At 45.4% G+C, this 13255-nt stretch overlaps 1 protein-coding gene across 11 annotated transcripts in view; it reads right to left on the bottom strand.

Moving 5' to 3' along the window:
- UBR4 (ubiquitin protein ligase E3 component n-recognin 4) overlaps window positions 1–13255 on the bottom strand; it is a 2329353-nt gene that overhangs the window by 1189819 nt on the left and 1126279 nt on the right. For all 11 annotated transcript variants that reach the window (XM_078642504.1, XM_078642505.1, XM_078642507.1 and 8 more), the window contains exons 42-43: window positions 10471–10623; window positions 10018–10245 (exon numbers count right to left, since the gene is read on the bottom strand). In XM_078642504.1, coding sequence (XP_078498630.1) covers window positions 10018–10245; window positions 10471–10623 — 381 coding nt within the window. The remainder of the gene's footprint in view (window positions 1–10017; window positions 10246–10470; window positions 10624–13255) is intronic.

The following is a 13255-nucleotide window of genomic DNA, read 5'->3' as shown; positions in this document are numbered from 1 at the left end:
GGCGAGACAGCGCTTTCGCGCTGTAATCGCCACGAGACCTAAAAATGACTTGGGTACGTGCTCTAACCGGATCTGCACTTACTGGCAGGGAAAAAGAAAGAACTGACGTCAGCGTGCATGGGTGGCGCCTAAGTAGTCTGCATGATGTCATCTCGGCGCATATGACGCCAGCGACGGACGCGGAGCCGCAGGACACCACCTACTGACGCGCAGGGGTACTGCTAGCAAAGCTTTCCGGATCCAGTCTGATGCCTGGGGATATTCTAAGGTAATGAATCTATCACTAACGTGTGTCTTTCAGATTCAGATGTAACACAATTTCAGATTAATGTTTTACCGTCATGCCATGTTTAGAGTAAATCCATTAAGCCATTTTGGCTGTGGGTGAGAAGAATTTCACATATGGGGTAAAATGGAAAAGGACTCATTTTCACACACCTTCCATCCCCCTTTCATTTTTTTCCCCATGGACAGCTCTTCAAGAACATGGACGTGTCGAAATTTAACAGATAGATTTCCTCACCTGTCAGTTTGTGCAAATTCATCTACAGGTTTAAAAGGTATAGGCAAATCAAAAAAATTCCTTTGCAATGAAAGGTGTGTCTGAAACATAGGTAAACTGTGGCTTTCACCAGTGTACTTTAATAAAGGTGCACTGGCATCCCACACTAGACAGGACCTTATTCAAGTTTAGGACTATGAACATAGATTTAAAAATAGAGACTACTTACCCCTAAATCCAGTTCTTCAGCATTTACATTTTTCATACATGGACCTGCTTGAACTTTAAATAGCAGTAAGCCATTTTAAAATGGCAATAGGCCAAACAACGGTGTATATTCAGAGCATATCCACTACATTTGAAATTTAAACTTTAGCCATTGAGGTCGAAGTGCTGAGCTCTCTACTACCCTTAGAGGCCACCACAGGTCAGATTCCTTCGCACTATAGGGAAGTATAATCATAACAGTAAGTGAGCCTTTGACAGGGGAATAAGGGAGGGTACGATGTAAATCTATGAAACTGGAACCGGGGTTGCACTTAAGTAACTAATTTATTCTCCAGCACTGAATCTTTCATAAACTTTCTTGCTTGTATCAGAAGGCATGCAGTACATAGACTTAGAAAAAACCTGAGGGAGACTCATCTATACTGAACCAGGTCACTTGGAACTGATCGACCTTTTGACGATTCAACTGCTGCATTAAGATAAGGCAGCAGTGCTTGGTGAAAGAATGCATGTTTCCATGTGGCTGCATGGCAGAGGTCTTGTAACGGTAGTCCAGTTCAGACATACTTATTGTGTCCGTGCTTCTTGTGGAATGTGCATTTACTTCTCTTGATGTAGGATCTTTGCTTTAATCTGAAAAAAGCTAATGCCAACTGACATCAAACAAGCGATTCCCTGTTTGGACAATGGACGGCCTCAGCCTGAGTGGCTGAAAGACACAAAACTGCTCAGAAGTGACTAAACAAACCCTGCTGTTGGGTCTAAGGACATGTTAACCTGGTTTACTGCCATTTAAAATGATCAGGGGCTCCAGACTATGATAGGGAAGGATTCCAGCATGTGGATCGAAGAAAGCCCTGAAGGAATACCACAAGCGCATAAAAGACACCAAATGGACATTCATAAGAGACAAAGTCCAGACCAAAGCGACCAACACCAAGGAACTGTTCAAAGTCATACAGCAGTTCGCCAAACCCACCGACGTCACACCATCCCAGGAACTCTGCGACAAGCTCAGCTCCTACTTCTATCTGAAGATCAAGGTCTTCTACGACAACTTCAGCGAACCAACGTCAGACACCACCACACCCTTGCCCACCGCCGTGGATAAGCCAGCCGTCATGACCTGGGACCGCACCACCGCCGAACACATCACCGCGACTATGAAGAAAACCCACTCAGGAGCCCCAACAGACCCCTTCCCACCACACATTCCACAGGGCCGCAGCCGCCATCTCACCTGAACTAGGAAAGACCATCAACGCCTCCTTCAGATCCGCCATCTCCCCAGATGAATGGATGCGGGCGGAGGTTAAACCCCTCCTCAAGAAACCAACTGCAGACCCAACGGACCTGAAGAACTACCGGCCCATCTCTCTCCTCCCCTTCGCTGCCCAAGTCACTGAGATATTCGTAAACGCCCAGTTGACCGCCTTCATCGAAGAGAACTCCAGCCTAGACGCCTCCCAGTCTGGATTCCGCAGCAACCACAGCACCAAGACTGCCCTTCTCGCCGCCACTTACAACATCCGCATGCTACTCGACCAGGAACACACTGCGGCCCTCATCCTCCTACACCTCTCCGCAGCCTTCGACACCGTTTCACACCGCACGCTCGCAGCTAGACTTCATGACGACGGGATACAAGGAACCACCCTCAACTGTATCCAATCCTTTCTCTCCGGCAGAACCCAGAGGATCAGACTCCCTCCCTTCCTCTCCGAACCCACCGACATCAACTGGGAAGCACCCAAAGGATCATCGCTCAGCCCCACGCTCTTCAACATCTACATGGCCCCCCTTGCTGCCATCGTCAGCATGGGCTCAGCATTGTATCCTACGCCGACAACACCCAGCTCATCCTCTCACTCACGAAGAATCCCAAAGACACCAGACTCTGTTTCCAGGAAGGAAGGAAGGAAGAACGTGGCAGCCAGGATGAAAGACAGCTGTTTGAAGCTCATCTCACAGAAGACAGAGGTCCTTGACCTCGGACTCTTCACCTCGCCTGGGACAACACCTGGTGGCCCTCCACCCTCGGAAACCCACCCACCCCTACAGACCATGCACTAAACCTCGGCATTGTCCTCGACTCCTCCCTCTCCATGATCTGACAGATCAACGCCGTCGCTTCCACCAGTTTCAACTACCTGCGCATCCTCCTCAAGACTTTCAATTGAATCCTCCCAGATTGCAGAAGGAACGTCACCCACACACTCATAACCCGCAGACTGGACTACGGAAAAGCCCTATACGCCGGAATTAACAAAACTCTTCTGCACAGACTCCAGACCATCCAGAACGCCGCAGCTAGACTCATCCTCGGGCACCACGTCAAGAACACATGACCCAACACTTACGAGACCTCCACTGGCTTCCCGTCGAGAAGAGGGTCACCTTCAAACTCCTCACCCACGCCTACAAATCCCTCAACAGCATTGGACCTAAATTCCTCAACGAGTGAGTAACCTTCCACGAACCCAAGAGGAACCACCGCTCCGCTGACCTCGCCCTGGCAGAGGTACCCCGCATCCGCAGAAACAGAACAGGCGGGAGATTCTTCTACATTGCAGCCAAGACCTGAAACGAGCTCCCTGTGAACATTAGGAGCGCCCGACCCTGCACACGTTCAGGAAGGACATGAAGACCTGGCTCTTTGACTGATCCAGAGCTGCTCCCCTCTTCCCCCAGAGCCTTGAGACCCCCACGGATGAGTAGAGCGCTTTATAAACCACCGATTGATTGGTATAAAGATTCGTCGTTGAAGACAGTCAGTCACAGCCTTACTACTGGGACAAAAGACTTGCGCAGCACTTAGCCAAGATGAGCAGCTCAGCCATGAACATTTCTGGACATCCAGGTGCACTTCCCCCCCCAGCAAGTCGCCTAGAGGGACGCCCTTTAGGTAGCTTCTCAACGTTAAAAAATGTGCTCTGATGCCAGGAGTACACTAGACAAAGATGATGTAGCAATCTTGTTATCATATGTCTGCTTGCCCTCCCACATTTGAGTGACAATCCAGGTAGCTGAAGCTTTAGTTGGTGAGTTTCCAGGCACTCAAATAGGAAAAAAGTAAAGTCACGTTAACCCACTAAACCCACAAAACATCAAGGGTCCCAATTCAATGTAGACAATAGCACACTTCAGTGTCTTTCAGTCATTATGTCTGAATCAGTGGTGACAGAGGACCGAGAGCCCAGTTCAAGAGTTATGAAAACTAATTGAGGGTACATTTAGAGGGACGCAGATGTAATAGTGGATCAACACCACCAATTAAGTCTCCCCCAGTACCCATCTCTAGGGTGTGCATACACCCGCAACTGTCGGTCATAGTAAGAATTGTCAAGTGATGGGGGCTCATAATGACCTCAATGCTTCTCATGAATATAAACGAATATAATCTGAAGACTGTGCTTGCTTTTAGACGGTTCAAACAGTTTCAGAATGAGGACAGCTTCCATCAGCTTTCACCAAGCTCACCAGTTCAGATAAAAAAATATATATGCCTTTGCTGCTGTGCATCACAGGCAATAGTCTTCATCTATGCTTATTCAAGTCATGCAAGCCAAGAGGATTGGGTCTCCAGTGTGTTGTATGTTAACCAAAACGTCTTACATATAGATTCATCAATAAGCTGTGCTCTGCACTGATCTCTCCCAGATGAGAACAGCTTTGTCCTTGCAGGGAGTGAATCAGCTCTTCTTTTCACAGGCCAGTTTATTTACTCTTGACAGGGCACAGCAACAAGGAGTTTTGAATGGTCAAGGCTTGTCTTCAGCCTATGAAAGATTTGCAACCCAGCAGAGGTTCCATTAGCAACAAGGCATTTGCTCACTGCTAATGAAGAGTCTCTTGGATGTCAACACTGTGTGCAAATTAAGGGGTCCTGGATAATGCCATTTTAGTTGTATCAGGCTGCCTGTGTGAACCCACAAGGTAAATCATATATCACTTCAGCAAGTCCTAGCGAAGTGTATCTTCCTCAAATCTTTCAAAACAGAGTACAAGGTCTAACCACTCAGAAGCTGTTCAAGTGTAGATGTTATGTAAAAGTATTTGTAAAGCGCGACTACCACCTGACTGTTTCTTGGCGCTGTGAACATGTGAAGGCAGATCAGAGAGGGACTTAGTTGTGTGCTTTACGGAATAGGTGAGTTTTGAGAAGGGACCTGAAAAGGGGGTAAGAAGCGGTAAGCCTAAATTCTACGGGAAGTGTGTTCCAGAAGGATGGGGCTAAAAAAGAGAATCTGAGCCCACCATGTTTCTTGCGCTTAAAAACAGGGGTACTGAGTAGGGCAAGATGGGCAGAGCGAAGGTTTCGGGAGGGAACATATTGGTGGAGAAGAGAGGAAATGAAAAGAGGGCCAAGGCCAGCTAGGGCTTTAAAGATGACACAGCCTAATTTGAAGTAGCAGCGTTCTGCTACCGGGAGTCGGTGGAGGGTCTTCAGCAGGGGGCGCACATGTTGATGCCTGGACTGATGGAAAATTAGCTGTGCAGCCTGATTCTGAACCAGCTGTAGGCGATTCAGTTGATAGATGGGAATGCCAGCATAGAGGGAGTTGGCATAGTCTATTCTGGAGATGACCAGCGCCAAGAGGGTCAAGGTGACGGCATAGGTAGTGAGAAAGCGGCCTATTTTGCGGAGTTTTCTTAAATGAAAAAAACTAGAGGAAACCACAGCATTGATCTGGGGCTTCATCGAAAGATCGTTGCTGATGATCACCCCGAGACTTTTTGCTGAGTTTGTTGGGAGGGGGGGGGAGAAGACCCAAACTTGTTGGCCAAAAGGGAGGTATCCAAGGGTTGGCGGCACCCCCGATAAGAACCAACTCGGTCTTATCATGGTTAAGTTTGAGGTGGTTTTCCCCCATCCAGTCACTGATGTGACATAAGGTAGACTGAAAATTATACACAGGTTGTTCTGAGGAATTGTCAAAAATCAGCTGAATGTCATCCGCATAATTGAATGCGGTGACCTTGCTGTTTCGTAAGGACTGGATAAGGGGAGTCAGGTACAAATTAAAAAGGAGGGGGGAGAGGGAAGAGCCCTGAGGGACACCACATGTCATCCCAACTCTCTCCGCGGAGAACTGGGAGAGACAAACAGCTTGGTGACAGTTGCTCAAAAAGGAGCGGACCCAGTTAAGGGCCGATCCCTGGATGCCGGCCTCCCTGACACGGTCGACCAGAATCTCATGGTCGACCGTGTCAAAGGCGGCCGACAGATCCAGGAGTACCAAGGCCTGACTGATGTTAGAGTCGGCTCCCCTCCGCAGCTCCTCCATCACTGAGAGGATGACCGACTCAGTGGAGTGGGCGGGTCTAAAGCCGGCCTGTTGGGAATCGAGGAACTGTGAGCGCTCAATAAAGAGGCTCAGGGAGTTGGTGACATAGGACTCAAGGACTTTGCTAAGATAGGGGAGTAAAGAAATAGGGCGAAAATTACTCATGACTGAAGGATCTGCGTTGGGTTTTTTGAGGATAGGTACCACCTCAGCGACTTTAAAAGAGCTGGGGACCAAGCCCAGTTTAAGGAAGTTATTCAAAAGTGTAAAGGGAGGGGAAGGGCAGGCGGAGAAAATCCCACGCAAGACATGGGGGGGACAGCAGTCGGTGGGGGAGCCAGAAGCCACTTTATTCAGAAGAGTCAAAAACTCATCTTCTGTGATCGGGGGATCTGAGTAATCAGTTGGGGATTAGGGATACCAAGGGTCGCAACAGGAGTGAGAGGGTCAAGGGTGGCAGGGGGGCAGATGCTGTTTTTAATTTTTCTAATTTTTTCAATAAAAAAATGGTTGAGGGAGTCACAGAGCTCTTGGGAAGGGAGGGGTCTAATGGTGACCCTATCTGGGTGTGACAACTCCTCAACAATAGAGAAGATGTCTTTGGCTTTAGAAGCTGAATCAACAATCTTCTTAGAAAAATAGGCAGTTTTTGCTTGCAGGTTGGCTAGTTTATACTCTTTAAGCTGAGTCACGAATGCCAACTTTTTGTCAGCGGCATAATCTCGGCGCCAACACCGCTCAGCCTGCCTGAGTCCAAGCTTTTTGCCTTTCAGATCCTCGGAGAACCATCTTTGTGCGTCATGAGGACGTTTAAGTCTGACCTGTTTGAAGGGGGCTACAGTATCACAGGCTGACTCAAGCCAATAGTTTAGGCCAGAGGCCTGGGCATCTAAAGAGTCGCAGTCAGGAGGGGGAGACGCTCTAAGTAAGGATACAAATCCGCTGAGATCGTCTCTGTTCCAATTCCTGGCTAAGAGATTACCCTCTAGTATCTGACTGGTGTTCGACTCAATAGTAAAAGAAAAGGTAATAATAAAATGGTCCGACCAGAGGCAAGGGAGAATACATGGAATGGAGATATCTAGGTTAACAGTCCAAACCTGGTCCAAAATGTGGCCTTTTACATGGGTAGCCGATTTAATATGTAGATGTGGGTTGCTCTCAGTTGAAAAACAGTAGAAAGAGCCTATGGCTAGGCAACAGACAGAAGAATAGAAAGAGGAGGAGGAATACATTTCCAGGAAAGCACATTTAGTTTATCATGTTGACAAGTGGACAAAATCAATCTGCAAGGAGACACCATCTGGAGCAGCAGCAACACAGTATCACAAACAGACACCACCATTTATAAACTCACAGAGTGAAAACAGTATAAACATATTCACACTTGCCCTATAAACCAGGTATCTCAGGTACAGTGGGATGAACCAACTTTTTATGGTGACTGTCAGAGGTAATACATTTTAAAAAGGATTTTGACTCTGGAACAGAAAAAAACTGCTGTCACTGGCAAGCAACTCCACTTTGGAGAACCCTTGCTCAATATGGGTGTACACTATGGGCTTATGCGGTCAGTAGAGCTAAGCTTTACTGGAGAACGGTACAGCCAAAATGGATATCAACTCAAATATACTTGCTGCAGTTGAGTTCAAGTGAGAAAAACAGAGCAGGCAAGAAAGAAGGAAAGATAGATAGATAGATAGATAGATAGATAGATAGATAGATAGATAGATAGATAGATAGATAGATAGATAGATAGATAGAGAGATAGAGAGAGAGAGAGATAGAGAGAGAGAGAGATAGAGAGATAGATAGATAGATAGATAGATAGATAGATAGATAGATAGATAGATAGATAGATAGATAGATAGATAGATAGAGAGATAGAGAGATAGAGAGATAGAGAGATAGAGAGATAGAGAGATAGAGAGATAGAGAGATAGAGAGATAGATAGATAGATAGATAGATAGATAGATAGATAGATAGATAGATAGATAGATAGAGAGAGAGAGAGAGAGAGAGAGAGAGAGAGAGAGAGAGAGAGAGAGAGAGAGATAGATAGATAGATAGATAGATAGAGAGAGAGAGATAGATAGATAGATAGATAGATAGATAGATAGATAGATAGAGAGAGAGAGAGAGAGAGAGAGAGAGAGAGAGAGAGAGATAGATAGATAGATAGATAGATAGATAGATAGATAGATAGATAGATAGATAGATAGATAGATAGAGAGATGGATAGGATAGATAGAGAGATTTCTGTCCTGTAACTCCAGTTCTGTAGAAGGGGTTTCTCTGTTTTAGTCATAATCTAGTAAATAGTCCCACCCATGTGCGTGGACCCCGGAGCAATCAAAAATAATCTCTTAAGTGGTCAAAAGATGCAGACCTGCACAGACACTTAAGAGAGAATTTAAAGGGCATACTCACCCTAAATTTCTTCCAAAGGTTATCTGTGATTTCCATGTGACCCAGACCATAACTTTACCTACGTTTTTTCAGAATCCTTAATCTCCAGCGGAAAGGTCCCTGCATTCCCTGGATGTTAGGAGGGTGTTGAAATGTTATCTGGATAAAACCAAAGATATTCGTAGGTCAGACCAATTGTTTATCAATTATGGATCAGTCAGGACCGGTCTTGCCACCTCTAAACAGTCCATCTCGAGGTGGATTGTGTCCTGTATACAATTGTGTTACCAGAAGCCTAATAAGACCTTAGGGGGTAAACCTAAGGCTCATTCCACCAGAGGCAAAGCTGCCACGACTGCTTTGCTACGTAATGTTCCAATTGCAGAAATCTGCAAGGCGGCCACTTGGAAGTCGGTCCATACCTTTGCTAAGCATTACTGTCTGGACACTGATGCCAGGACAGACGCTCAGGTTGGGCAGGCTTCACTGCGAAATCTGTTCGCACAGTAGTGGTGTTAATTCTCTTCTCTCCAACGCTGCTTTGGTGTGGGGATGGGCTTGCCATTCTATTCACTAGATTATGACTATACACAGAGATCCCCTACTACAGAAGGAGTAGTTTCTGTCCTGTAACTCCAGTTCTGTTGTAGGGGTATCTCTGTTATAGTCATAAGCGCCCGCCCTCCTCCCCGGTGGAGAAAGATATTCATGTAAGGAATGCTACAGGTCTGGCGTGTTACGCCTTCAAAAAGAACCGAAAGAAAAAGGGACCTGCTGTGCATTCGGGTATACTGAGAGAGTTCTGGAAAGTTTTCTTAAAGGCACAGTATCCTGTTCTAAGCCACATAATGGCAGCCTATGGGGCTTGTCTGTCCACTCCTTCCTCTCTATCATTCCAGAGGATTTTGCTGGTAAAGGAAAGTTTTTCTCTGTGGAGAAATCTGGACAGGCTGTGCTGTTTGTGGGTTTTTGGTGGAATTTCTAGTTGAAGTACTGGACAGTGTAGCCTGTGGATATAGGCTGCATTATCTGTCTTTAAATTCTCTCTTAAGTGTCTGTGCAGGTCTGAATCTTTTGACAATTTAAGAGATTATTTTTGATTGCTTCGGGGTCCACACACATGGGCGGGACTATTCACTAGATTATGACTATACACAGAGATCCCCTACTACAGAAATATATATATATATATATATATATATATATATATATATATATATATATATATATATATATATATATATATATATATAAAATCTTCAATTACTTTTTTGACCCAACAATAGTGCGGGGAAAAAAACAAAAAAGTCTAGCTCACCAAAAGGGTGTGGCAAGGGGAGAGGAGGTGCATGAAGAAATGAGAGGGAAATATTAGGGGTAGAAAACAGGGATTTGGCGAAACGGAGAAAGAGGGCGAAGAAAGAATAGAAGGGGAAACGTGAGAGAAAGATGGGCATGAGGGCAACAAAAGAGTCTCTCCAGGACTAGTGTAAGGCAGTCTAGGGACTGGAAAATTTGAACTGTAAAGGAACTGTGAATGGTGTAGGTGAAGGAGAAATTAAACATGGACAAGGGATAAAATGTCTTACCTTAAGGTCCTCGTGACTGACTTCCAGTACATTAGTTACATAGAAGGGCCCGTGCTGAGCGCTACTGGCCTCCTCCATGAGCTGTGTGTACACATAGCCAGCTGAGGACATGATAACAATGATGTTTTTCCCCTCCTCGTTGAAAAGAAAAGCAACATCGCGGATCTTGGAGCTTGGCAGCAGAAAGTAAAATGTGGGGCTGAGGGCATCCGATGAAAGGTTGTAAACCTGAAATAATGCAAACTGAGTCAATTCTTACTGGAGGAAGGAGGAGAAAAGAACAGCAATCTATCTACAAACAAGTAGCTGAAGACCTGAAAATTCGAGGCAATATCAACAACAAAGCAGAGAGGATAACTGACATGAGCAGACTAATATAAAAAAGCACCCTATACACAAATGCATTCGATCAAAAGCTGCCTATTATCAAACCGATTTATCCAAGAAACCTACCTTGACAAAGTCAGCTGTGACTATAGCCAGTTCAGTCTGGGATCCTGGCAGCCATACTGCTTTGATGATGAAGTTTCCTGTAGCCAGCTGAGGGTGCAGCACCAAGTGGTCAGAGACCGAACCAGAGCTACTGAATGTCAGAACATGACAGTCCTGGAATGAGAAATCAAAGACAAAAGGAGTTAAATAATCATTCAAAAGGTCATTCTACTGTGCTAGAAGAATGTCAATCACATGTGTAGATGCCACTATCAAAGTAAATTAAGTAGTCAATGCCACTGTGCAAGGGAAAGGTAGCAAGAGGAAAACCAAGCAGTACCCTGAAAGGTCAGGGAAATGAGAACAGTTAAGACCCGGGCAAGGGAAATGTCTGCTCATAGCAGCAATGCGTAGGCCTCAATGCCGCTGGTAAAATACCTATTGCAGTGTCTTACTATCCCTTTTTCTCCACAACTATACCATTTCTTTATTATCTTCAATTTTCTAATCTTAAGCTGTCTTTTGCCACAGGATTCTGAATAATTTCCTTCAAGTACACCACTATTCCCTCCTTTCTTAAAAATATTCCCTTACCCATACACTGCTCTTAAACGTTCAACCTCTTTACATTTTTATCGCTAAAATGTTATAGAATAAATTGTGCATCATCTACCATCAGCTTTCTTATACTGTACTCCAACATCTCTGCATTCAGGATTCCATCTGGCACACTACTGAGAGATCTTTGTTTGCAATGTCCAACCCTCCTCCACTGAGCCTGCCTTGAAAGCTAGTCTTACCTACTGACCACTGACACGTCTGCCACATTCGAATAAATAGCTCATCCTATCCTTTCTTTGTACTATTCTCTTAATTTTCTAGCACCCCTCCTTTTTGTACCTCTTCCAATCTTTCTAATAGGTTGCATTTGGGTAGCTCAGCCTCTTCTTTTTTACCACTTCACCATGAGATAGAATGGATTTGGTCTTTGGCCCTCGGTTCTTTTTTACATGTCTTCTCGATAATCTCCTCTTTCATTCTTTTTTTTTATTTTGATAAAGTTTTTTATGTACTGCATCCTATTTTTTTTTTTAACTTTATTTATACCATTTTTAAAAGAAAGAAAATACATTTTAACTTGTTCCTCCTCTTTCAGTCTAACATACGATTCATATGCTGACGATTCACAACTTTATTTCCTTCACAAGGTCTATCCTCCATCAATTCCTGGATGTTCTCTCATGTTTTGCATATCAAACAAGTTAGTTACCATCGGTAACGATAAATCTGTAAAGACAGATTAGTTATTGATTCCTCACTTTAGAATTACCCCCAGGCGTCAGACTGGATCCGGAGAATTTTTCTTCAGCAGTACCCCTGCGCATTGGTGGGTGGCGCCAGTCAACTCCGTTGTTCGCGTCGTAGTTGCCGGAATGACGTTGCGGTATCTACTAAGATGCCACCCCTGCGTGCTCACGTCAGTTCTTTACACGAAATTCCACAGCGGAAGCGCAGAGCCATGCAAGACACTGACCACTGGCACACAAAACTAGGGCCCAGAAGGGAAGTCTCTTAACCTAGAAGTCAGTTCGCAGAACGGGTAGCATTGGTTGGGTGGTCTGGAATCCATAACTAATCAAAGTCTCTTACAGATATATCGTTACCGCAGGTAAGTAACTTGTTCATCTGAAAGAGACAATTAGTTATGAATCACTCACCTTAGAATGGATACCCCAGGAATACCAACTCCGGATGAGGGTCTGCGAACCAAGTTCACCCTAGAAAGTCCTGGAGAACTGAAAGGCCAAAGTAGCGTCTCTCTGAGCTTGGCTGTCCAGGAAGTAGTGCTTGGTAAACGTGTGCGATGAACCCCACGTAGCTGCCTGACAGATGTCATGAAGGGGGACTCCACGTCCCAAAGCAGTAGTAGCTGCTGTCGCCCTGGTGGAATGGGCACGCAACCCCACTGGAGGTGCCTTTTTTGCTAAGGAATAGCAGACTGATGCAAAGAACGAACAATCGAGAGATGGTTCGTTTTTGCTTGGCCCAACATTTCTTGGAGCCCACATAGCCAACAAAGAGCTGGTCATCCACCCGGAATGGTTTTGTGCAATCCAGATAGAATGAAAGTGCATGCTTTGGATCCAGACAGTGGAGCCTCTCCTCTTTAGAAGACTGCAGGCGGGAAGAAGGTGGGAAAAGTGATGGTCTGTCCTATGTGGAAAAAGGTAACCACTTTTGGAAGGAAAGGAGGCCTAGTGTGAAGGATAACTTTGTCCTGATGAACAGCCAGGAAAGGAGGTTTTGAAGAAAGAGCCTGAAGCTCACTCATCCTGTGAGCAGAGGTGATGGCGACCAGAAAGGCAGTTTTAAGTGCCAGAAGTCTGAGAGGACAGTTATCCAGCGGCTCAAAAGGAGTGCACATGAGGTAGGAAAGAACCATGATCAAGTCCCACTGGGGCATTAGGACAGGAAGTGGGGTAAACAACTGAGTAATGCCCTTAAGGAAGCAATATACAATAGGGAAAAATAGAAGGCTGATAAGGAAGCCGAATAAAGGCTAAAATGGCCTAAAGAAGGCTTTTTAAAGTGTCCAGAGCAGAGCCCTGCTGGGCCAGAGAAAAATGAAGAGGAGAACCTCGGAAAGGGGAGCAGAAAGGGCATCCACAGCCTTTGCTGCGCACCATGTCACAAATTTGTTCCATCTACATACATGTATCGTTTTGGTGGAAGGACGCCTGGCTGCCAAGATAACATTACAGACTTCGGGAGGAAGGTCGAAAGCTGTCAACTGTCGCCACTCAAT

This window comes from Lissotriton helveticus, chromosome 5_1 (genome assembly GCF_964261635.1).
Source record: "Lissotriton helveticus chromosome 5_1, aLisHel1.1, whole genome shotgun sequence".
In the NCBI taxonomy this organism is placed as follows: domain Eukaryota; kingdom Metazoa; phylum Chordata; class Amphibia; order Caudata; family Salamandridae; genus Lissotriton; species Lissotriton helveticus.
Note: the sequence above shows the minus strand (reverse complement) of the source record. Positions and strands in the feature narration are given on the sequence as shown.